Genomic DNA, 24979 nt, shown 5'->3' with positions numbered 1-24979 from the left:
AAATAACACTTAAAATTTAATTAAAGGCAATCCCCATGTTAACCTATGGGAGAGATAGACCTCAGGACATGTAAAACACACCTGTGCATGTCCTACCTTTTAAACACACTGCACCCTGCCTATTCAGCCGCTTTGGGACTACCCCAGGGGTGACTTTTATATAGTAACAGGAAATGTTTGGGCCTGGCAAGTGGGTACACTTGCCAGGTCGAACTCATAGTTTAAAACTACACAGACATACACTGCAATGTCAGGTCTGAGACATGTTTACAGGGTGATTATATATATATATATATATATATATATATATATATATATATATATATATATATATATATATATATATACACACATATGTATATATATATATTTATATATATACATATGTATATATAGATATATATAGATATATAGGTATGAAACAGAGGTTTTACTTTCCTGATATATCCTTACGATTTCACTGTAAAGGCATGTGTGGTAAAGGCATATGCGTGGTAAAGACTTATGCAGTAAAGGCAATATGTGGTAAAGGCGTGCATTGTAATGACATTTGTTGTAATGTCATACAGCCATTGGTAGAAGTCTGCAATCATAGAAGGGACTCAACTGAACTTCGTGTCCATCCAGCCCTTAAAACCAACAAAAAATAGGTTTGAGTCCCTGCAAAGCTAATTTAACCGTTCCTTCTTCTGAGGTTGATAAACATGAATTTCAATTCAGTGGGCAATAATTAACACCAATATTATGTGACAAAACGTATTTTGTTGTTATTATGTACTATATAAATGGCTATTATAAGAAAGGTCATTATTTTAGTAGTGCTCCCTCCACATTTACCTATTTGGTATTGCTGGCTTTAGGACTCTGTGTGCTACCACACTGCTAGTTAGTGTCAGAGCATGCATGCTTTCCCCCTCAAACAAGTACTATGCATTAGTTTTGCCTAACTGGCTTACGTAGCGTGGAATACGTGGGCTCAGGTTGTATTTTCACACCCACATATATATGAAAAAAGGGTGTTAGGTGAGCACCATTGTGCTCAGTCTGCGTTGAAGTTTAAAAGCACTGGTTTGTTGCTTGTCAAGGAATAGTGCCTTTGCCAGATAAAACACCCTACCTTGATATATTAGCTATGTCACCTCAAAAGTATGTCTTTTAAGTCTTCTGGCAGGGTGCTCACTATATAAAAGTAGGGCATGCTAGAAATTAAGCAAACATATGTTCCTACAGGTAACAGTTAAAAGAATGGTTGCCAAAAGTGGGTGGCGCGATGGCTATCTGGACTTCAGCTATCTGACACGGCTACCGGATCGCCACCCTGGAAACTCCCTGCGGTTCTACACCTCCTTCACCCCCTCACAAATGCGAGGACGCCTGCGGAGCTCCTGCTGTGCATGGCTCATCCTTGTTACCACAGGTGTCTGCGTCTCAAGTGTACGACCGTCCCTTATGATCTGGCACTGGCACTATTGGGCACACAGCGGGGTTCCTGACTCACAACCACTGCTGAACTGGAGCCCTGGCACGCGGCTGATTTACACACACTGGACGATCTCTATATTGAAAGTAAACTTACTCCATTTGACATACTAACAACGGAGACAGGCCTACCAGCAGGGCAGATTCTGCTGTACAACTCCCTGATAGCGACACTGTTGCGTCGCTGGGGAGATGTGGCATCTGAACCCCAACACACTTACATGCAGGTCATGGGACAGGGCAAACACCTATTACGGTGTTTCACCAACGCACTCAGAACGCACACACTACACACTTGCACTGCGCAGCGTGCCAGCTGGGAGGAAGATTTACTTGAGCCCTGCACTGATAAAACATGGGATGCAGCGCTGTCCAGCCACACTAACGTCCCCTGCAGCTCCAGATTCGACCTCATCCAATTTTATATTTTCCACAGAGCATACCTCACACCAGCCAAGATTAACAGGTACTTTGGCCGTGTGGATGCTGCCTGCCACACGGCAGTAAGTTAGTGGGGGCGGAACTCCTCCACATGCTGTGGTCTTGCCCCTCTTTAAGCACTTATTGGCAAGGCTTATCAGCTTGCACGTTGCACCCATGGTTATCTGCTTGGGAATCTTGTATCCTGAGTCTTTCCCCACGAGTTAAAAAACACAGGGCTTCAACAAGATTTCTAGACCTTGGCCTCCTAATGGCCAAATGCTTAATCACTAGGAGATGGAGGGCCACTGAGCTCCCATCCATTGAGGCATGGGAGGGTTCTTTCCTGGTATGGGCAGAGGCTGAGGGGGTGGCACTGAGATGAGAGGACACCTTGGGCTTGCGTAAATACCCCCTGTCCGCCAGTTGGGATGAGATGCTGACTCGATTGTGAGAACCGGTGCATGGTACAAACATGGAGGAGGCAGGCGCCCACACTATGGAACTGGTGATGGAATAGGCCGTTCATGCCCTGGGTTTGCAGACTAAGCCCTTACTGGTGCGATCCCTTGTGATTGTTGCCTTTGATTGAAGAGGGTTCCCTACAAATTGCATTAACGGTGGCCCCTGGGGCCGGGTGAAGGGATGTGCAAGTGGATATGATGGAGGGGCTCTTTTAGATTGCAGGGTGGAAGCGTTGCAACCAGACTCCAAGTTTGTTAACTGTTTTAGTAACCTTACAGTTTTATATAATGTCAATGCTGAATCTTCACATTTATAAGCGGTTATCTATATATGCCAATTATTATATAGATGCTCCATGGAGACTTGTTATCCATGGGAGTACACTTGCTGAGTGAAGGATGAAATCAACACTACTCCCAGCTTATTTATATTTATTGTTGCATGTAAAATCCAATTGAGACTTGCCAACGTTTGCTAGTATAACCCACATGTGCTGTGAATATTCTCTTGACTATTCCACTGCACTGTATCCAAATGTTTCGGCAATGTATCAGTATTATGCACCTGTACTGTAATTTCAAATGTTGGAACCACAAGGTACGGAATTAAAAAATAATAATAAAAAGATACACACAAAAAAAAATGAATGGTTGCCAAGGTTTAGGTAAAGCTACACTTTCAATAAAAATGGCTTGTTATGAACAAAACCCACTTTATTGTAAATTAGCCAGGGGAAAAATACTACAGTTCCCATTTATCATTAAATGTCTCTATTAAAAACAAATTTCCGATTCCAGCAGGCAACCGTGGGCTGGAACTGCTCTCCAAGAATCAAGTGTTTGGCCTCTTGTTGCCGCTACAGGGACATAAGAAGCAAAAGAGCTTCTGGCACCAAGAAGGACCAGCTGAACACAGCAAAATGGACCCTGCAGGAGTCCTAGATGACGTAACCTGGTGACTAGAACGTTTCTGAGGACCTGGGGCTATAATAGTGACCAGGAGGTTTTTATCCAGTAATGTGAGGAAATTGGAACTTAGTCATTCTTTCCACCTCTGGGGAACTGACACAAGGTGCTGAGGCTTCTTGAGGGAGGGTGTCCCCATGGAGAATAAGATATACAGGTTTGTAGCACTCCGACCTCTTCACCATGAAGAAAAGTATTCAGCGGGATCTCACAGTGAAGTTAAATTACCTCATAGATGGCTGCACAGTTAAGCTTCCATCCTTATCCCGCTGGAGGAAGTTGAAAAACAAAAAAAGTCAGAAAGTAAAACCTTGGACTAGGGTGAGGTGGCAAATCTACTCCAGTGGTGACCTTGGCAGCTATGAAATCCTGCTTTATCCTGCTTGGAGTGTTTGGTGCCAAAACTGGAGGCCGACATAGGGGTATTGCGCAATTTATCTGACTGTATGGGTTCCTCACCAGTTTCAGAATTTTCCCTAGCTCAATTAAACACTTTTGAACTCCAAAAAACAGTGACCCGTGTGATTTGCTTCATTTACCCACCTCTGCCCCTTTGCTGTTGGCCTGAAAATGCACCTTTGTCAACCATGAACTGGGGCTTTCAAATGGCATTTTTAACTTTCTAGGAGCTTTACTGACATGAAATGTTCAAAATTTATATTTCGGTTTCCCCTATTCATTTTTTTATAAATTTGGCATATTGTTGCATAATACATTACACTTGATTTTTCTGAATTGGTAAAGGAATTTCATTGTTGTGCATTCTTGAGTAAGTTCGACTGATAGAATACATATTTCTCGGAAGAATTGCCTGCTGCTTGTGTCATTGCTACCCGGGGTTGAGTTAAGATTGTCTTAGAGCTGCATTGCAACCTAACTAGAATATGTTTATTAGGTTGGTATGGGTACCCCCCTCCCAAATTAATAACCCATTTCTGAAAGCTATTATTAGGCTTAAAGCTGGGCAAAAACAAGCTGGAATTCAGGCTACTGTATAAAGCAATACAAATATGGCCAATCCAGTCACATTCTGGCTAGCAGGCAACTCTATTTGTAATTGACACTCAGCACATGAGTAGTAGGGGTAAAGGAGTTACTTTGGCAACAAGTGGATCCAGGTTATGTCAACTCTGCACAACAGGGGCCTGACCCACTAGCACTTCTCTTTTTTGTTTATGGGGTGAACAAGGTCTTAATATTAGTTTTTATGAATCACTAAGCAATTCTCATTTTTGCACTACATTCACTTACCCATTGAATTGTTCTGGTTTTACCAATATTCACAGCATAAACATGCAATGTTGTACAGTGAATTTGAACTGAAAACTACAATGTGTAATTCCAAGGTCCAAAAAGTTACCCATTGTCAGGCCTATGTGTGGCATCTCCAGCTAATCTGTGCTTTTTGCTAAAAGGCCAGGACTGGCAGATGTTGTACTTGACATGGGTCCACGTTGCAGTTATTAGTTAGTGCAGGTTTACATAGTATGCCTCCAATGTGTTTATAACCAGTATCTCAGTAGCCTGCTGTAGTTAGAGTGGCAAGCCCTCTAGAGTCTACTCACACATGCCCTGGAGTCTTCTATGTTAATGGTACAGAAGGAAGATGGGAGGAGGCTAACAACAGAAAGCTTCTAGGTCTACATGTTACTTATATGTTTTTGGACTACCACAAAATAAATTCTATGGGCCTGATTCACAAAAGTAAGGTTAGATGAAAAATCTATCTTAGACCAAAAGTCTAACTTTACTACTTTTCGGTATTCACAAAGAGAAAGTTAGACCAAATGTCTAAGTTGGACCAAAAGTCTAACTTAGACCAAAAGTCTAACTTTATTACTTTTCAGTATTCACAAAGGTAAGTTAGAGCAAAACTCTAACTGTACTTGTAGTAAAGTTAGACTTTTGGTCGAAGTTAGGCTTTTTGTCTAACATTACCTATGTGAATACCGAAAAGTAGTAAAGTTAGACTTCTGGATTAAGTTAGACTTTTGGTCTAAATTAGACTTTGGGTTAACATTACCTTTGTGAACACTGAAAAGTAGTAAAATTAGACTTTTGATCTAAGTTAAACTTTTGGTCTAACTTTACCGTTGTGAATCCACCCATATTGTTTAAAAAGCATACCTTCAGAAAGAGATGGACTCAAATTCAAACCGAAGAATTTATGTTATTTTCACATTCTACATGCTATTATTTAAGAATGCATTGCTTGTCACCTTATACATACCATGCACTCATGCCTTGGGATGACACAACGGTCTTGGCACATTGCACAGCTTGAGTGATGTCATCTTGAAGAAATGCTACAAGTAAATCAAAATGGAAATTCATGTCAATACTTGCATTCAGTGTAATTGATCTTTGTTTTACTGGTCAATAATAGTTATAAAGGATCAGTAATAACTGAAGTTCTTTGAGCTAAGGAGTCATTTAGAATATGGGGTGTATGCACCACTTCACTTCAGTGAAGTGGTGCATACATGCCATATGCTCAAATTTACCACAGGACTTCGTACTATAAGGGAACTGAGTTAGTTCAATTGAGCCTGTTGCCCTATGACACCCTTAAGTAACAATTTGTAAATGGATGTCCAGGACTTGAAATGTGTGTCTCCATGACAAAGAATTATACAGTAACTCCACTCCCGATTCCCACATTGGGATTGTGTCTCGCAGTTGGAAATCTTCTTTTTTTCTGCAACATATTAGCCTATCATCTTAAACCTTCACATCACACTCCTAGGGACCATTGGAGAATGGGATTTCTTGGTATGGTAGACTCCCTTTCACAAGACGTTTGCATTCCCAAGAGTGCTAACAAGTTCTCTCTAAAAAAACTCCCCTTGACCATCACCTGCTACATGCAAAACAGCAGTAAGTCTTTAGGGGGACAGCCCCCTGCACCTTACCCAGGTGCTTCCCCACCAGTATCTAAGGATCAGTCTCAATTTAGAGTACTTTGGAGCACAATGGTTGGCACTGGACCCTACAAAGCCATTTGCACTCTGGTGTATAACATACAAACCCTAATGCCGCTTTTTAATGATGAATTCTGCTATACTTTTAAAAATATCTTTTTGACATATATTTTCTATAAGCACTCATGTTTACTAGGTTCAGGTGTACATTTAAAATACTACACTTAGAGCCAGATGTAGCAAGGCATTAGCGCCTCGCAAACGGCGAAAAATGCCATTTGCGAGGCGCTAATGCCCTCACGCGATGCAGAAACACATTTTGCGAGTCGGAACCAACTCGCAAAATGTGTTTCCGACTCGCAAATAGGAAGGGGTGTTCCCTTCCTATTTGCGACTCGCACCCCAATGTAAGTTGATTTGCGACCGCGAAAGCGGTCGCAAATCCTCTCGCAGTTACCATCCACTTGAAGTGGATGGTAACTCATTCACAAACAGGAAGGGGTCCCCATGGGACCCCTTCCCCTTTGTGAATGCTCACAACCCAAAAGTATTTCTTCAGAGCAGGCAGTGGTCCTATGGACCACTGCCTACTCTGAAAAAAACTGAAACAAAAAGGTTTCGGTATTTTTTTCTATTTGTAGCCCGTTTTCCTTTAAGGAAAACGGGCTGCAAAGAGAAAAACAAAAACTGCTTTATTTAAAAGCAGTCACGGACATGGTGGTCTGCTGTCTCCAACAGGCCACCATCCCCGTGAGTGCCTAGAATCGCTATGGGGTCGCAAACTGCGACCCACCTCATGAATATTTATGAGGTGGGTCTTTGCGACCCCATAGCGAGTCGCAGAAGGTGTCTGAGACACCTTTCTGCATACCAATTTGCGAGTTGCAAATTGCGAGTCGGAAGGACTCGCAATTTGCAACTCGCAAATTGCTTTCTTCCTACATCTGGCCCTTAATCCTGTCTAGATTGGTTGTAATTGTGCTCTGGGAAGATTAAGCCCAGCTACATAATAATCTAATCTGTATTGTAAACTGTGCACAAGCTAACATTAAGAATGTAACTTTTTATTGAAATGTCAACACAGCCAAAACATAAACAAACCCAAGTGACTGGTAGGGACCTAAAAAAGCAGAAAAGAATCAACTTCATGTAAAAAAGACCCAGTCTTTAGAATCTGTTCACCAGTGCAAGTCTCTGGTAGGTAACCAGTGCAGTAAAGGCATTCCACACATAGGTCTAGAAAACAGGTTTATTCCAGAGAAATGAAGAGCAGCTTAACATCCACATGGTTTTATCAACCAATCTGCCGGAACTGAATAAAACCTAATTCTAAATATAATAATTCTCCACTAACATTCTAATCTTTAAATTGAACTCCCCCTTGTTTTAACAAAAATAATGCAATAAATAAATAAACAAAGTTAAAGACAATACATGTACACAACTTAAAAATGAATAACAAATAACAATTAACACTTTAGAAAGTTTTTAAACTTCCACACATGGGACTGGAAAATGGGTTTATTCCAGAGAAAGAAGAGCAGCTTAACATCCACAACGTTTAATCAGTTGATCCGTCTCAACTGAACTTAAGTTCATTCTAAAGATAGCAATTCTACATTTTACACTAATATTCTAATCTTTAAAGTTACATAGTACATAAGCAATACATAAAACACCTTCCCCCTTTTTACAAAACAAAATACAACAGAAACACATAAAGAAACAAATATATACAGAGATGGATAAATGTACATGACTTAAAAATTAATAACAAGTAACAACTAACGCTTTAGTTTGTCTTTAAACTTTAAAGTGACAGAGCACATAAGCAATACATAGCAACCAGCATTTGAAAGGAGGGAAGGAGAAAACAGTAAGCCAAATGACATCAAAGGAGATCAGAAACATAAACATATTGAACCCTTCAAATGTCCTGCTAAAGTACCTGGGGCGTTGACACAGATGGAAGACAAAGCCAATTTGATTTGCCATGCATCTTCTGAGGCTGCTTCTCTGATACAATTGAAGAATTGTAGGCCTAGGGCCCTCAACTATTGCTCTTAGCCTTTTTGAGGAATAACTTAGCAGAGCCCATCTCTGTGTAAGAGTATCCCTTCTCCTTGTAGTCCACCAGGGAAAGGTGCACAACTTGAGCTGGTATTTTTTTCTCTACATTGGGCAGAGTCATCTTTGCCTCCAGTGTAGCCAAGTTCAGATCCGGGAACAAGCAGAAACATTGGCTGCCAAACATATTACTTATCCACTTGATTGCCTCTTTCAGGATCAACTCCCACAGTTCAGCAGTCCATTATATTGCCATTACCTGTCCACTGACATCCTCCTCAATTACCAGGGCTTGGCAGGAAGTGTGCTTACTCCCTTGATCCATGTGAGAATCCTCTTCGCATTGGGCTCTGCACGATGGCTGGAATATGGAGCCTACCTCAGTCTCCAAATCAATGGATAGGACTGTGACAGGGATCCCCAAGATCTGTAGCACTGATCCTCACTGCAGGTTATCTAATGGCTCTATTTTGTGGTTCATTTGCAGCACGTTCTCTCCTAAACGTCTCTTGTCTGCTTCTGATTTCAAAGAGGAATTCAATTAACAGCATCCTGTTCTGCGGCAACAAATCGCATTTTCATTTTCTCTTGTGGTTTCCTAACTCTCACTGCTTCTCTGATAGTGAGAATACATTTATTTTCTGTGCATATGCCCCTGTTGTGATATCCTCTGTCCTAACTCTGAGACCTAAATGAAGAGTGTTTGTAAATTGTAGTATTGCTTTTTTGATGTGTGTGAAATTTACCTCCTTCACCATAGATTGCAAGGCTTTTCCACACTGGCCTGCCTGATGTGTTGCATCTGGGTTAGGTTGTTGTGTCTTGTTTAACATGTTGATCAGCGATACAGCCTTCTAGGATGTCTGCTGCTTTAAAGAAATAAGCTTGGTAAGGAATGTTCGGAAATCCCCAGACTTGAGATGTCTCCAGATTATATTGGAGGCGGGCAGCCATAGGTGGCAGGGCTTTCTCCCTTTTCTGGGTGCCAGGTATTGAAATACCTCAACTTGAAAATAGCATGTTGCCATCCTCTCTAGCAGCTATCTCATCTCTGTCATATGGCCTTGAAGAGGGCATGCATTTTGGCTCTGTTCCTCAGGTCACTAAAGTCAGCAGTCTGTGACAAGTTTAACTTTATGAATGTACAAGAGTGAAAAACTAATGTGGAAAGCCATGCTGACATGCATTTAAATGTGCCATTTGATTATATTTCACAATTTGACATAGGTGCCTTTTTATTTTAATCACATGCTAGAAGGGTAAAGTTGATGTTTAAGTGTAATTTAGACTCTAAACTAATAGCCAATGTCGAAATTTATTTGCACTTATAATGTTTAGTGAACGAATAATGACTTTGAAATTACGTGCAAATGAGAAAATGCAGTTCTCTATTATACTTAATGTTGCTTAATGTAATGCAATATCATAGGTTTTACAATATTATAATGGCATGTTTACCTTTACTGATTAAATATTGACAATGATGAATTTATAATGTTTGCATATTATGTGTGTTTCATTAACAAGTATTTTTCCAATAGTTTTTATATTTTCTTGAATTAGCATAACTAAGGCCTACGAAGCTTGCATTTCACAGTAATGTAAACATGGTGAATTGTTTTTTCATAACATAAATTCTTACTTTGGATTTCTTTCCCATGAGAAGCAAAGCCCTACTTGTATAAAGCCTTCTGTTTAACTGTAGAAGATCTGTGTTGAGGTGTACCTGAAAATGGATATTTTGCAGGAACATGGCCTACTTTTGTTTCAAACCCATTGGAGTCACAAGGAAAGAGGAGATGTTCTCATGACAGAGCTGAGAAAATACCAGACTGTTGCAACCTGAAGTTTCCAAATATTTGATTGGATGATGCCCCTTTTTCGTAATATGAACTCCATGGAAAACAACTGGAAAATTTCATGTGAATTAAAATACCGATGGACATTAGAACTTTGGTCAGTCCCAGTTCAGCTTTTGTTCTGTCTTGGCCTGAGGGAGACACTCTCATGATCCTTGCAGATGCCTTGCTGACCTGATACTTTGCTAATGAAGATTCCCTGAACGCTGTATCCCTCGGAGAGGTATCTCTCTCTGCCATTTGCCCTTGCCACTTGAAATGCCCTTTTTAGGTGAGACTCTCCAGGGGCTGAAGCTTATTTTACTTTTTCATGGTTAGTGTCCTGTAACCCGAGGTATTCTATTTCCCAAATTAGTTTTGTTCCTTTTTCTATTTCTCTATTTTTGTATTTTGCCCGGATGTTTTACTCACCACACATGTATGTCTCTAATTTGATTAGCCATAGGGTTGACTTGTGCCCAGTCAATGTTTATTGACTTAATTAGATTTGAATTGAATATTTGGTTAAGCAATCAGAGCACCACATGATTTCTGTGTCTCAGATTTTTTTGTTAACTTTATTTATGATTCTTCTTGAACGTTTAGTTTTGTTAAAGTGTTAATGTTAGTAAGCTTGAACTTATTTCATCGCTTGGACCACCCTTGATGATTATGTATCTTTATAACTTGGCTTTGCGTATACTCTACATGACTTTGAGCTTGTGTTTTTAATAAAGCTTTGAACGGTATTCCTGACTGGAGTTATGTTTCCGTGGCCACATTGGTCATGGTGTCTAAATTATTGAGGTGATGTTGAATAAATTGTTTACGGTTTACCATACATCTTACTGGGTCAAAAGGTTTGTCAATCTGGACGTGCATTTGATTCCTGCGAAGGATGAAAAGATGTGTTCGCAGCCTCACATGCCATCCAATGTGTCTCCATGGCCCATGTTCACCTGCAGAGCTCTTTCATCTGTACTAGTTCTCACTCCAACAGATGCCTCTGAATTGCTGGTGCTGTAAGCCTCCCACAAGCACAAGTGGGAGGTGCCACCACTACCTTGCTGCCCCCGAGCCACTGTTTGGCCTAGGTAGACGGTAGATGTGGATACCTTAGACCCTGAGGGACACGCCTCTAGTTGGCAAACTCACATTTGTATGCATCACACTCCAAAGCATTGCTACTACCAATATCCAGGTTTCACAGGCAGTAAGACTGTTGCAGGGGTGGGGAACATAAGTGATATCATGAACGTCCCAAGACTACACATGAAGAGTGCAGCCTCGGCAAAGTTGCATTTAAATAGTGTAACAAGATCTTGGATGCTACGTTACAAGTAAGATGCTCCAGTCAGACTTTTTAAACTACGTGATATGCTCTAACCTATTTTTGTTGGATCCAGCTAGGAGATAGCTGTAGAAATAATTGCTGCAGCATATAAGCATTAACAGAAATAAAAATTATTAGTCAACTCAAATTTTTATTACTTATGCTTCAAATGTGACTATTATCAGTAACCACATTTTGGGCCAGATGTAGCAAAATTTTGCGAGTCGCAAATGGCCCGAATCGCAATTTGCGACCCCGCAAAATCAGAAATGGGATGCAAAAACCCCATTTCCGAATCGCAAATAGCGACGAGAGCCATTACCGACTCGCAAAAGTTCCGACCCCATAGTGCGACCCGCAAATAGGAAGTCGCAATTTGCGAGTCGCAAACCATATGAAAAAGCCACTCGCAAATTGCGGCCAGTCGCAAAAAGCCCATTTTACACACCCAATTTACCACTAAGTCAGAGCAGGTGGTAACCAGAACCAAAGTATAAAAGGAGACCCAGAAGGCACCTGGGTTACTCAAGATGGCGGAAATATATGTGACAGCAAGGAGGAGGAGAGTCTACGCCGCACAGCAGAGGAGGAGGAGGAGCCAGAGACAGGAGAGGATATACAGAACCAGGCAGACACTTTTCCAACAAACAGAGGAGGAGATATATGATAAATACAGACTCAGCAGTGCAGCAATATTAGAATTAATAGATCTATTCAATCCGCAGCTGCAACGCCAGACTGTGCGCGGCAGCGCTATCCCCACACATGTGCAAGTGCTATGCTCACTGCACCTCTTGGCCTCGGGTAGCTATCAGGGGGTCATTGCTGTGGCAGGTGGGGTATCCCAAAGTGCACTCTCACGGTTCTTCAGATGTTTCTTATATGCTATACTTACACACATGTCTAGATACATATACCTACCCAGGAATGAGGCAGAAATCAACAGCACCAAGTTGGAATTCTACAGGATTGCCAACTTCCCTCATGTAATAGGGTGTGTAGATGGGACACATATACAAATATGCCCTCCTGCAAATCTGGAATATCTGTTTCGCAGCCAGAAGTGTACCCACTCACTGAACATCCAGGTGGTATGTGACGCCCATTATGTCATCACTGACATGGTAGGAAAATTTCCAGGGAGTACACATGACTCCTACATTTTCAGGCACAGTGGGATACACCAACGCCTAGAACGTGGGGAGTTTGGAGACGGATATCTCTTAAGTATTGCTGAATACACCCTGCAGCCATACACACAGGTCACTGTAGAAACCATCCATGCCCTGCTAACATTGTCCATTTATGCCAAACAGGTGACAGTGCATATGCGCTACGACCATGGATACTTACCCCGTACTTAACACCCAGCAATGAGAATGAGAGGCGATACAACAGTGCACATAGGAGGACCCGAAATGTCATAGAGAGGACCTTTGGACTGTTGAAGGCAAGATTCCGATGCCTCCACAGAAGTGGAGGTGCGCTCCAGTATGCCCCAATAACAGCATTCAAGATTGTTGGTGCATGCGTTATACTGCACAACATTGCCACCAGACATCGGCTACATCTCACCCCTGAAGACCCAGATTCGGAGGATGACGATCAAGAGCTACCACATCGCCATCATGGGGATAGAAGCATTGCAAATCAAGGCAGACAGAGACGGGACCACATTGCAAACCAATACTTTGGAAGGTACGTGCTAACTGTCACCACACACACTAATGTCACACACAAAGAGCCCAGTTGTGAAGTGGAACAAACAAGAACTTTTATTAAGTGAACCTAAGTAATTATGAACTGAACTTTTGGGAAGGGGCTGTAACTGTCCACCTGCAATGAGGACACATTCACCTCATGTGCCTCAAGTGTCCTGCAGTGCATAGGCTCAACTCCTCCACCTGGGACGCCCAGCATGGCTAGTGCTTGGAGTGTCAGCAGATCCCTGACGTGCACTGCCACTCCTCAATACCCTTGTGTCCGTGGCAGATGCACTACTGACGGTGGAGCCCTTCTCACTATCTTGAGGTGTGTCTGCCGTGCCCCTAGCCACCTGTCTTGCCTCCATCATGTCCACAGCGTGGCTAATCCGACCCAGGCCCTGAGCGACATCCCCTGCAAAGTGGCCCAAGTCAACCTGCAAACTGACTGTATTGCGTGACAGCCCTGTGGTGTTGACTGCCAGGCGGATGATTGATGCAGCCATGCGGTCCAACCGGTGTATGAGTTGCCGCTCACGGCACCTGGCACTCTCTCTCTCTGACACTAGTTCAGTTACAAGTTGACGGATGGAGAGTGCAAGGTCACCGACATGATTGTTCAGGCTTTGGAAGTCTGTGTGCACCTGTGCCAGCCCTGAGGTGAAATTCCGCTCCATACGCTGCATGGCCCCTGATATAACTCTCACCTGCCTTGTTTGCAGGCGCTGACCACTGATGAGGGCTGCCTCTGCGGCGGACATGGAAGAGTCACCTACATCCTCCTGGGACACTGAAGGGACATGGACTCGGCGTCTGCGACACGGTGGAGCATCAGGGTCCTGCTGTATGGGACTGTGGCTGGGACCGGGTGCTGTGTCGATCTCCCCGATGTCCATTGGTTCAGCTGGAGGGGACTGTGGTTGGGTGGTGCTGGGGCCTGTAGTGGCTGCTCCTGACTCCTGTGCTGCCTGTTGGCTGCTCTCTGCACCCTGGACGGACTGGCTGGTGTGGATGTCTTTTGGGAGACCTGTGGGACATAGGGAACACACTGTCAGTATCTAACATCTGTTGTATGCTTCCTAATAAACTGTTACCTATCAGCTGACTACTGAACTACATTTCCCCTAATGCACCATTCTGGTGGTTGCAAGTCTGGAATGGAGCTAATTTGGTTGTGCATGTTGCTGTGTACTGGGTGGGTGGGGGTATGGCACATATGGGTGTACATGTATGTTTCATGGTACTTACTTGTTGATGTTCCTGGTGCTGACGTGTCCAGCTCTCCCATTCCAGCCACTGCCTCAGACTCAAGGGTCTGTTCCACACGTTCCTCCATGGGTGTGGGTGGTGGGACGGTGGATGGGCCTCCTCCTGTGCCCCTCATCTCCCGGAGGCGCTCTGCCACCCTCTCCTTGGTCCTGGAGCACAGGTCATATCATCTCTTTTTGAGCTCCTCAATACTCCTGTGGCTCACCCCTATGGCGTTGACCTTCTCCTGGATGCCATTCCAAATCCTCCTTTTTTCAGTCTCTGGCACACTCAGGGCAACCCTTCCAAATAGCTGGTCATGGTGCTGGCAGCATTCATCTGTCAGCACCTCCAGTTCCTTTTCTGAAAACTTCAGTTTTATCTTCCTGCCAGAGTCCTCCATTCTTGCTGCTGTTCCTCCAGGTGGTTGCTCAGCAGTTGGAAAAGGGTGTGGTCCTCCCTCCTCCCAGGTGTATTTGTAAACTTCCTGGCTGTGATGTCATCAGCAAGAGCCAGGAAGTGTTTTCCAGACTGTTCTGCTGCACCTGCATGCAATTTGCGGCACAGTCGCAATTTGCGACACCCACTCGCAATTTGCATGTCTGTTTTTAGCGAGGTCGCAAAAAGTGACCTCGCAAACAGCGGACTCGCAATCTGCGGTGCAACTTCATTTGCAAGTCGCAAAATAAAGTTGCTTTTTCTTGTTGGATACCAGTTTGCGAGTCGGAAATTGTGAGTCGCAACAACTCGCAATTTCCGACTCGCTATTTGTTAGCTACCTACATCTAGCCCTTTGTCTTTTGTTTTAAACATTTTACTGAAATTAATACAGAAAACCATAGAAGCAAACATCATTCAACAAAGAAAGAAAACAAAAACCTTTTCTATATAACACCCCTCACATTTATGTATTTATATATGTATGTATGGCTCCATGTGAAGTGTGGCCAATACCCCATTTATCTTTTTTGATGCCACAATTGTTATTGCTACAATCTCATCTCCGCCTGGCTTCTTGAAAAGAGCATAAAAGACTTTATTTATGACAGGCCTAATACTGTCATGTCTTTTTTTAGAAAGATGAATCTATAGAAATGTCCATACCTGTCTTCCTTTCCTAAGAGCTTGATATTTTAAACTCTTTTCAAATCCTTAGCCCAGATTGTTTTTATATAATGCACATATCTGCGTTTGAACCACTGTATTCTTTAGCAAAATGTTTAAATTCAGTTAGAGTCTTACCAGCCACCGTTTTATAAGCAGGATATTTTACCCAATGTCCAATTTATAATGGCTTGACCTTTCAACGTTCTGCAATGTGTAGTATTGCATTGTTCAAATAATTTAATGGCCTCTGTAGATTTAGAAAATTGGTCTGTGTTTTCTCTCCTTCTAACAGAAGACTGTGGTGCTCATTCCGAGTTTGGCGGTCTTGAGACCGCCAGGCTCGGGGTAGTCATCAGACCGCCGCAGTAGTGGCGATCCGATCTGCCAAATTCCGCCTGCAGCCAAAACACCGCGGTAATACCGCCAACACCGCCACTCTTCCCGCTGGATTACGAGTTCCATTCCGCCAGCCTTTCCATGGCGGTTCACACTGCCGTGGAAAAGCTGGCGGAATAGGGGTGCTGGGGGCCCCCATGCACAGCCCCGTTGTGCATTTCACTGACCGAATTATGGGCAGTGAAATGCGTGACGGGTGCTGCTGCATGTGCTGCACCGCCACCTTGGCGCCGGCTCATTTCCGAGCCGGTGTCAATTTTAAGGCCCTCTTCCCGCAGGGCCGGAGGGCGGAAACCTCTGTTTCCACCCGCCGGCCCTGCGGTGAAGTCGTAATAGGGCTGGCGGTGTCCTGACAGCACCAGAGGTCAGGTGGCGGGTTGAATTTGGCAAAACTGAGAATGAGCACCTGTATCTCCTGTCTATGTTGGGGAGAAAAGGGTGACAGAAAGGTTGTCTACCTAATTTACCAGAGCTGATCCTAGTTTTCGAGTACATTTTCGGTATCATGCAAATATATAGGTTTTTAGGCTGCACTTCTTTGAGGAAGACAGTGCAGATCACAAAGTACTCCACATACTATTATCTTGTTGAGATGTGCATCTGTTTTACTTTTTTCTATATGTCCATATTTTAAGTACCCTCATGTGAGCAGCATAATAGTACTTTAATGTCTGGGCACACCGGGCTGTCCCTTTACTTGGAAGCTATGAATATCTTAGAGACTGTAAAGGCAGCTATAGATATAGTGTATCTTAGCTCCGTTTCCAGCACTTCTAAAATCTCTTATCTTCTTTTGCAATTCCTATACCTCTCATGGACACTGGTACTGGTAGGGCCTGAGAGTGGGAAAGACTCAGTGAACAATATTAATTGTCACTATATTGATTCTCCTCTCGTATAATATGCATAAATGTTTCCATTTCATTAAGTCTTATCCCTTTTCAAGGTTGGCCAGTTAGCCTACACAAGTCACTTACTGAGTTAATGAGATTTACCCCGGATACATGATGGAGCTGGATGGTCATCTTTCAGTTTCTCTTCCAGTTTATTGATGCCTTCTGATCCTACTCTTAAAGTAAATGTTTTTATCTTGTAAACATCCATTTTGAATCACTTCGCAGCTGTAACCTTTAGCTAACACAGCAGGATGGGAGTCTCCGGTTCTACCAAACTCAGTAGTAGACCTGCAAATAAGTTTATTTTATGGGACTTCCTTACAAATTACATTTCTTTTATAGTTGTGTTTAATTTTGGATTCTAATTTTCAGCTGCTCTATTGATGGGGAAAGCAGAATAGGTTGGAGGGAGCACCCCTTAATGATTCTCTTTCCCAGATTTGCCACCAGTGTCTTCCAACTATTTGCTTGGACCCTAACTGTTGGGTGTGGAAAGTCAACCATAATCCAGCTTCTAATTGTTGGTCTAGTTCCATCTTCACCAATGTTGCATTCAGGAAACTCCAGTTCACCGTAACAAATTCTTCCTGAGTGTCTTGTGTCACTAGTACATTTGGCATTACTTTAAGCCTATTTTTTTCCATTATAAGGTATAACACCCTAATGTTAAGAGGTTTTACTGAGTGAATTGCTTTCTTTACATTCTCCTCAGGAATAGGTTAATTTTGTTCTATACTATTTATTGTCAGGGTTAAGATGAAAGGAGGAAACTGATTGCTTAGCCAGACAGTAGAATTCTTTGCTTGTGAAAATGTCCTTTTTTTAAAAATACCTTCTAATAACTGGTTGGTCTCTTCTTTATATTTTCTCCTTTCCAAACAGCCCATCACCTCCAATCCCCCACCCCACCCCTGGGCCCATGTGCCAGACACAACCTTCACACACACCCCCATTCCTAATGGTTATACTGATAAGTCATCTTTAATATTTCCTATTTTTCAACTAGTATGTATTATGGTCTTCTGCATTTTCTATTTTCCCTGAATTGCCCCTATCTACTTCAATGTAAACCTTTACCAAGCATACATGCCTATATGCTTTCTTGTGAACAGTTTTCTTTAATATTCCATTGATTTCTACAGTTAACTTCCTCCTGTCTGTATCTTTTTTCCGTCACTTTTTTAGTAACCCTTTTCTCGCCCCTCTTTTACATCTCTTGTGTTATTAACAGAAGATTGTCAGTAATGTAAAAAGGAATCCATGCATTAGTATTTACAAAATGTAGGTTGACGGAAGGCTTTGCTGAGCAGCCAACAGTACACGGACTGAGATGGTCATTATGGGCCCCAAAAGGATGTCATACAAGATTCCATGATGTTGTGACAGTGCAGCTCAGCAAGACACCACCAATACCGTATGTCATTTCAATTCCCTTCCACCTCTTACATGTTTTTTCAGATCCGTTTGTAGCCATGTCCATCCATTATGAAAAAATATTATAACATGAGATGGATGAATACTTGTTTTTTTGAAATGTCAAGTAAACCTTTGAAAGAGATAGGGGGTTATTGCAACTTTGGAGGAGGTGTTAATCCGTCCCAAAAGTGACGGTAAAGTGACGGATATACCACAAGCCGTATTACGAGTTCCATAGGATATAATGGACTTGTAATAAGGCTGGTGGTATACCCGTCACTTTACTGTCACCTTTGGGACGGATTAACACCTCCTCCAAAGCTGTAATAACCCCCATACTCTTTAGATAGAAGATAGATACATATAACCTAACATTAGTAAATTATTGTCTTTAAACTTGTGCCAATGGTTGCAGGTATCTAAATATGTGTGCTATATTTTTGTCTAGACTAAGACATACTCCAGGTTCCTGGGGAGGAGAAGACCAGCATCCTGTGGAGGGGTAAGGAGTGACTGCTGGGACAAGTGTTCTCAATGGCAGCTACTGCATTTGTTAAGGAATTCATCCAAGCTCAGTTAGAAATCCCTTTATAATTTATGCTGACTCCTATATTCTTGTCTCATCCTCTCTTGGATTGGTGCAGAGTGTCTACTCAATTACCAGTTCCTCATTTCTTCATATCCCAGCCAGCTCAAACATTATATTTTAATAGCTCCCATTACTGTTCCATCTTCTACCTTCTATTAATTGTGTGACTAAGCCTACTAGTATATGATGAGTCTGCCACCCAAAAAATCCATATCCAAACTTTTACCCAATCAAAGCCCCATAATATTTATAAATTACTTTACTCTATACTTCCTTGCCCCATTTCTAAGGAATAACGTTTTGTTGAACATTATTAGGGGTGGAGAGTGTAGTATGTGACTTCGATGACATGACATTAACTATCCTCAAAAACATGCGCCGCCAACATGCTGGGAACTACCCAGAGTTCTCTCTTCTTTTTTGCATAATTTATCCGTCACTCTAACCCTGAAAGGGATTTGTTTTGACTTATACTGGGTGCTGACTTGTGTCTGGACAAAGCCCTTTGAAGAGCTATAATGATAGTGAAACATGTGCCAGGGGTTGCTTTTACTCATTCCAGGTTGGCTTGGATGGTATTTTACCAGTCCAAGACTGTAATACTGTGCCTGAAGTGGTGAATGGCTTTTGTCATTTTACAACTCAGCGAGGATGGCACTGGGTCAATCCTATGCTTAAAGATTTTGCTGTACAAATGGCAAAAAATGTGTCCCTATCTAACTCAGCGTGGACAGCACTGCACTAATCCTATGCTTAAAAACTTTGCTAGATAAACAGACATTTGAGGTGAGCAAATCTAGAGTGTGGCTGGTGTTGCAGGGTGCTCCTTAATGGAGCTGCTCTCCACCTAAACTTGGGAACTACCCAGAGTTCTCTCTTCTTTTTTGCACACATATATATATATATATATATATATATATATATATATATATATATATATATATATATATATATATATATATATATATATATATATGTACATATATATACACACACACTACCTAGCAGTTATAGTTAGGACCTAGTTTCTATATAAAAGGCATTTTTTATTTGCCTATATCTTTGGGCCTGCTTGACGAATCTTCACAAAACTTTCCAAAACATTTGCCAGTCCCGTCAGCTGATGCCTTTAAAGTTTCAGGGTGATCCGTCTGTGTGGGAAGGGGGAGTGTGAGAAAAAGGAGGGATCCCAAAACACATTTTCCTCATTCATTTTTCCATACAAATTCTGAACAGCAATAGCACAAAAACTACTGGACGAAATTACACCAAATTTGGCAGGAAGGTAAGTCCTGGTCCAGAAAGTGTTCGTCTTCGTTTTGGTGTAATTCTGTTCCATAGTATTTGAGAAATTAAGGGGAAAACAAATTTGTATACCTAGGGACGTGAAAGATTTGTGACCCCTCCTGATGAAGTGCAGAGATCTGATTGGCTGATAACACTTAAACAACAGAAGTAGTTGGAGTGTCGTCAGCCAGCTTGGGACTCAGCTGAAGACGAGTCCCAAAAAAAAGTATACAAAAAAAAAAAGAAAAGAGACGACAGTATGAACACTCTGACCCCTTAGCTCTGGGGGACCCTCCAAGGGCTAAAAAGCATTTGTTTCGACTTTAAAAGCAGAGACGTGGTGGGGCTGTGGGTCCACCATAAAAAAAAAGTAAAAATGAAGTGCGGTCTCCCGCGCTTCGTTACTGTAAAGCCCCCTGGTGTGCCAAGTCCCAGTTGCTTATGTGTATAAAAGCGGGTTAGGGGCCTCCCCAGGGCTTTGTTTTGACATGCGGGGGGACAAACCGGTCTGATCCTGCCCCCCCCACTGCCCAGGGGACCATCACCTCCCTGAAGCATTCACGTATAATATTGCGGGGGCCTGTAGCCCCCCGCTGCCCCGGGGCAACACTGTAATTGGAGTGAAGGGGCCATGCAGCCCCCTCCCTGCTACCCTGGGGACCACCCCCCGGGAAAACCTTTAAAAAAAAAAAAAGAAGGGGAGAAAGGGTGTTCCTATGGTACCCCCACTATCCCCAGGGACCACCCCGGGGCTATCTTCACTTGCGGCCCCCCTCTTGGAGCCACTGATGGCACTGGGGACCGCTACCCCACAGGGCCTGCTCCTGCTATGTCCCGGGGTGTCTACTTTGGGTTTTGACAGCACAACCTGTCCCGCTGTCAAAAAACAGATCTTTCATCTCTGTCCCCTGCACGTGTGTAGCGGACAGAGATGAAATGCTTCAGCAAGCATGGAGCTGCTGTCAAAGCAGCACCGTGCTTGATGAAGCAATGGCGCTGTGAGGGAAGCCTTATCCCCCACAGTGTCAGGTAACCCATAAGGGCTTCTGATGAACTTTTTTTTTAAAATATATAAACAAATATAAAAATATATAGGGACTGTGGGGGAGCCCTTGAGGGCTCCCTCGCGGTCACTGAAATCCCATAAAGGGCGAAAAAAAAAGAAAGAAAAAAAAATCCCCCATAGCTTTGGGGGTTCGAGTCCAGCTGGACTCATCTCCCTCTTTTAAAAAAAAAATGTTTTAATAAAAAGATTATTATAGTTTATTTAAAATAATAAATACATTTTTTATTTTAAATCAAACACAAATATCTCATTCTAAGTATATTAGATATGAAAGTCCAAAAAACTCTATCTCTTTCCCTGTCACTTTCTTTCTCTCTTTCAGTCAATTTCTCCCACTCACACACCCACTCAGAGACTTACGCACCCACTCACAAACCCACTCAGACACTCAAGCACATAATCACAGACCCACTCAGACACCCACTGACACCCTCATGCACCCACTCACAGACCTGCATACGCACTGACACACCCACTACAACACTGATGTATGCACTCCCTCACCCAGACAATCTGACAGCCACTCTCACCCCAGATACACCCTCTCATACTTATTCTCACACCCAGAGAAGCCGCGGCCAACTCCCGCCTTGCACCATCCTGTTCCCTCCTTCCTCCCTTGAGCCAGCCACTATGATGTGCACGCAGTCACGTATCTGCAATAGCCATGTCCCTCCAGGACCATGGCGGGATACTGCGCCTTCCTTCGCTCACGCTAGGAGTCCATTGAAGTGGTTGTTTCTTGTCGTGTTTGGCGTCACACACCTCTCCTGTGGTTCCGGAAGGTCCGTGGGCTCCTGATTTTTTCCTTTGACTCCACACTGCCCCCTCCCATTTCGGTGACCTGCCTTGTGAGGTCCTCCGAACTTGGCATCTTCACTGACGATCCTGCTTCCAGGTTGCACTCTCCCTTCCCCGAATGTCACCAGTCCGCTTACATCGGAGGGTTGGTATTTTCAACATCTAAATGCCGAGCATCTGTATGTATTCCCTCTGTGGTCCCCCAGGGGTATGATGCTTCGTCCTCAAAGGGAACAGCAGGACATCTGATCGTCGGGCTGTCAGGGCCCTGTCACTATGTCATAATCTCAAAAGAAAGTAGCACTCCACTATGCCCCTGTTTGTTCACCTCCATTGTCATGGCTTTGGAAGTTGGAGTCCCCTCTCCTTTGATTTACATAATGGTTGCTAGACCTGTACTCCGAAACAGGTGTTTCAGCATGTAGTAGGTTGAGTTCCAACATATTAGTACGTCCTGTATGAGAGCTTGTACAGATAGTTTATTAGTACGGTGAATAATTGTCATCTGTTTCCGGGCTTCGAATGAATGACGGAAATTAGTATATATTCTTCAGCAGATGACCAGTATGTTGCTCACTTCATCTTTTTTATTTTAAGAAAGTCCTGCATGATTAGGTTGATGGAACATGCTATACACAGGAGACTGCAAAATCAACCGTCAGCCATGGCTTTGACTATATTACTGCCATTGGCAGTGGGAACAAATCCTATTGTGAGATTTCTCCATGGCAAACATTGCAACTGTTACATGCGGCTGAATGCCCTGAAAAAGGGGTAAGACCAGCAGCCTTTGCTTAGCTCCCTGGAAAGAAATCCACTATGCAGTGATGTACATGTAATCTGTTGCTTGACAAATGGTCCACATGTGGGTCATGAGGTAGATGGACTGAACAGCGCTCTACTTCACAGCGTTCCCAACCAATGGCACCACTTCATAGTGCAGTGCCGGCACAGCAACTGTGACAAAATAGGTCCAGCTGGGAACTTTCCATTTTGGACAAAGGGTCTCCACAAATTCCAGAAAATCCAATCTTTCCACAAAAGAAAAAGAAAAAGAAAGGAAGTCAAGCACTAATGTTAGCCAGCTTCCCATTGTAGAAATGGGCTTTTTCATGGTTTTGCTAGTACGGCAACTCCTTGGTACACTTAGCCTTAATAGTAGACTGTTTTTGTTGTGGTACTAGTGCCACAAGCGACATACATGTGCCAGCAGTAGGTAGGCTGCTTGGGTGCTTTGAGGTGGAAGTCACTGAATCCCTTTGTTCCTTATCCCATGCAGAGGGCTCCTCATTGAGCCCTACCCTTTTCAATATCTACATTCAGCCATTGGCACAGGTCATTAAATCTTCAGGGCTTGTGCTGGTGTCAAATCCTGATGATACCCAGCCCATTCTTTCACTCTGAAAATTCCACGCAAGACAAGGACAACTTTCAAAAAGGTATGCTTCCTGCGGCAGAGTGGATGAACAACAGCTGTATATGCATGAACGCAATTAAAACAGAAATACTGGTACTAGGCAAATATGTCCACTCCTGGGGTGACCACTGGTGGTCTTCTTACCTTGCCCCCCCCCCACCAAAGCCATCCATAAAAAATGTAGGAGCCTGGATGGACAACACCTTGGCTATTGAAGCTCAAGCCAAAATGGCAGGCGGTTCTTGCTTTGCACTTTTGAGAAGCCTCAAGCCCATCCTGAGCCTTTTTGACTCCCGCATCTGACAAACCATATACAGGTGGTAATTTTATCCCAATTAGATTACTGCAACAGTCTTACCTGGGAGCCAACAAATCAGTCACAAAAAGACTCCAGCTGTCCCAAAATGCTACAGCGTGGCTGCTATTCTTCTTCCATAAATTTTGCCCCAACCTCTGGTCTCCTTTGCAAGCTTCATTGGCTCCCTGTGGACAAGTGCATTCACTTTAAAACCATGTGCATCACTCACAAGACCTTGCACTCCCAGGGGGGCCCTATCCTGTTCAACCTCATATCACCATACCAACCCCTACGACCTTTGCGCTCAGCCGGTCTCAACCTGGCTATTGTACCCCGAATAAGGACAGCAAGAGCTGGTGGTTGCTCCTGCCGTGCTCTTTGGAACTCACTCCCTCTCTGCCTTGAGAAGACCCAGAATCATCTGCCTTTTAGGAAATCTCTTAAGACTTGGCTCTTCTCCATCTAGCCCTCCCCTGCCCCATTAGGTGCGGGCAGCTGCAGCTCTTATGTCCTCTGGGCCCAGTGCTGGGAAGCGGTGTATTTGGGGCAGCTAAATATTTCACAAGCCCCTTAACATAACATACTATAACAGAGGTTGCTGTGTTGTTCACATGGGAGGAGACTTACAAGGCTGCTTTGTGGAATGCTGCTGGCATCCTCTTCTTCCTCCTCCCCATCTTCTTTAGAAGTTGCTTCTCTCTCACCAACAACAGTATTGTTTTTTGGGCTATTCCCACATGAGTGCATATAGCTATTTCAAATGGGATAGTTAGCCTCTGATACCATAGTGCCTACCTAGCTTACAACTACACGCTTTCTTGTGGCAAATGGAGCATATTGTGATGTTATCCTCATGCTAGTTAAATCAAAAGGAATTCCAAAACTGGAGAGAAGAGCTTTCTTATTTTGCCAAAGCCTGAAGAACAGGAGGTTAAGCTAGGTGGTTGTGCAGTTTGCCTTTTTGTAGGGCATGCTGCAACTGTTGTAGAGGTGGTGGTGGAGGCTGCAGGTTTCTGGGGCTTTGCAAATATGCAAGCAAGGGGGCATGTGTGGAAACAAACACCTCTGAGCAGGTTAGTACAGGAGAGCCGTGCTTCCCCTGTGCCACTCTCCAGAGACAATCTCTGGCTCAAAACCCTTGTCATCACCGCCTTCCTCACCTGCCAGGCCTTCAGGTTACTTCCTTTTCCCTTGTCTCCCAGACTCTGCCATGGTCCAACCTATGTCCAGATCATCAGAAGAAGGGCTTGTAGAAGATAGGGGAGTA

At 43.3% G+C, this 24979-nt stretch overlaps 1 protein-coding gene across 1 annotated transcript in view; it reads right to left on the bottom strand.

The window, feature by feature from the left end:
* Window positions 1-24979, bottom strand: part of LOC138288216 (lysozyme C-like) — a 103228-nt gene that overhangs the window by 45913 nt on the left and 32336 nt on the right. The window contains exon 3 of the mRNA XM_069229597.1: window positions 5560-5635. Within this exon, the coding sequence (XP_069085698.1) occupies window positions 5560-5635 (76 nt within the window). The remainder of the gene's footprint in view (window positions 1-5559; window positions 5636-24979) is intronic.

The sequence above is a fragment of the Pleurodeles waltl genome, chromosome 4_1 (genome assembly GCF_031143425.1).
Source record: "Pleurodeles waltl isolate 20211129_DDA chromosome 4_1, aPleWal1.hap1.20221129, whole genome shotgun sequence".
Taxonomy (NCBI): domain Eukaryota; kingdom Metazoa; phylum Chordata; class Amphibia; order Caudata; family Salamandridae; genus Pleurodeles; species Pleurodeles waltl.
The sequence above is the reverse complement of the archived record's forward strand: the minus strand, read 5'-3'. Positions and strand labels throughout refer to the sequence as shown.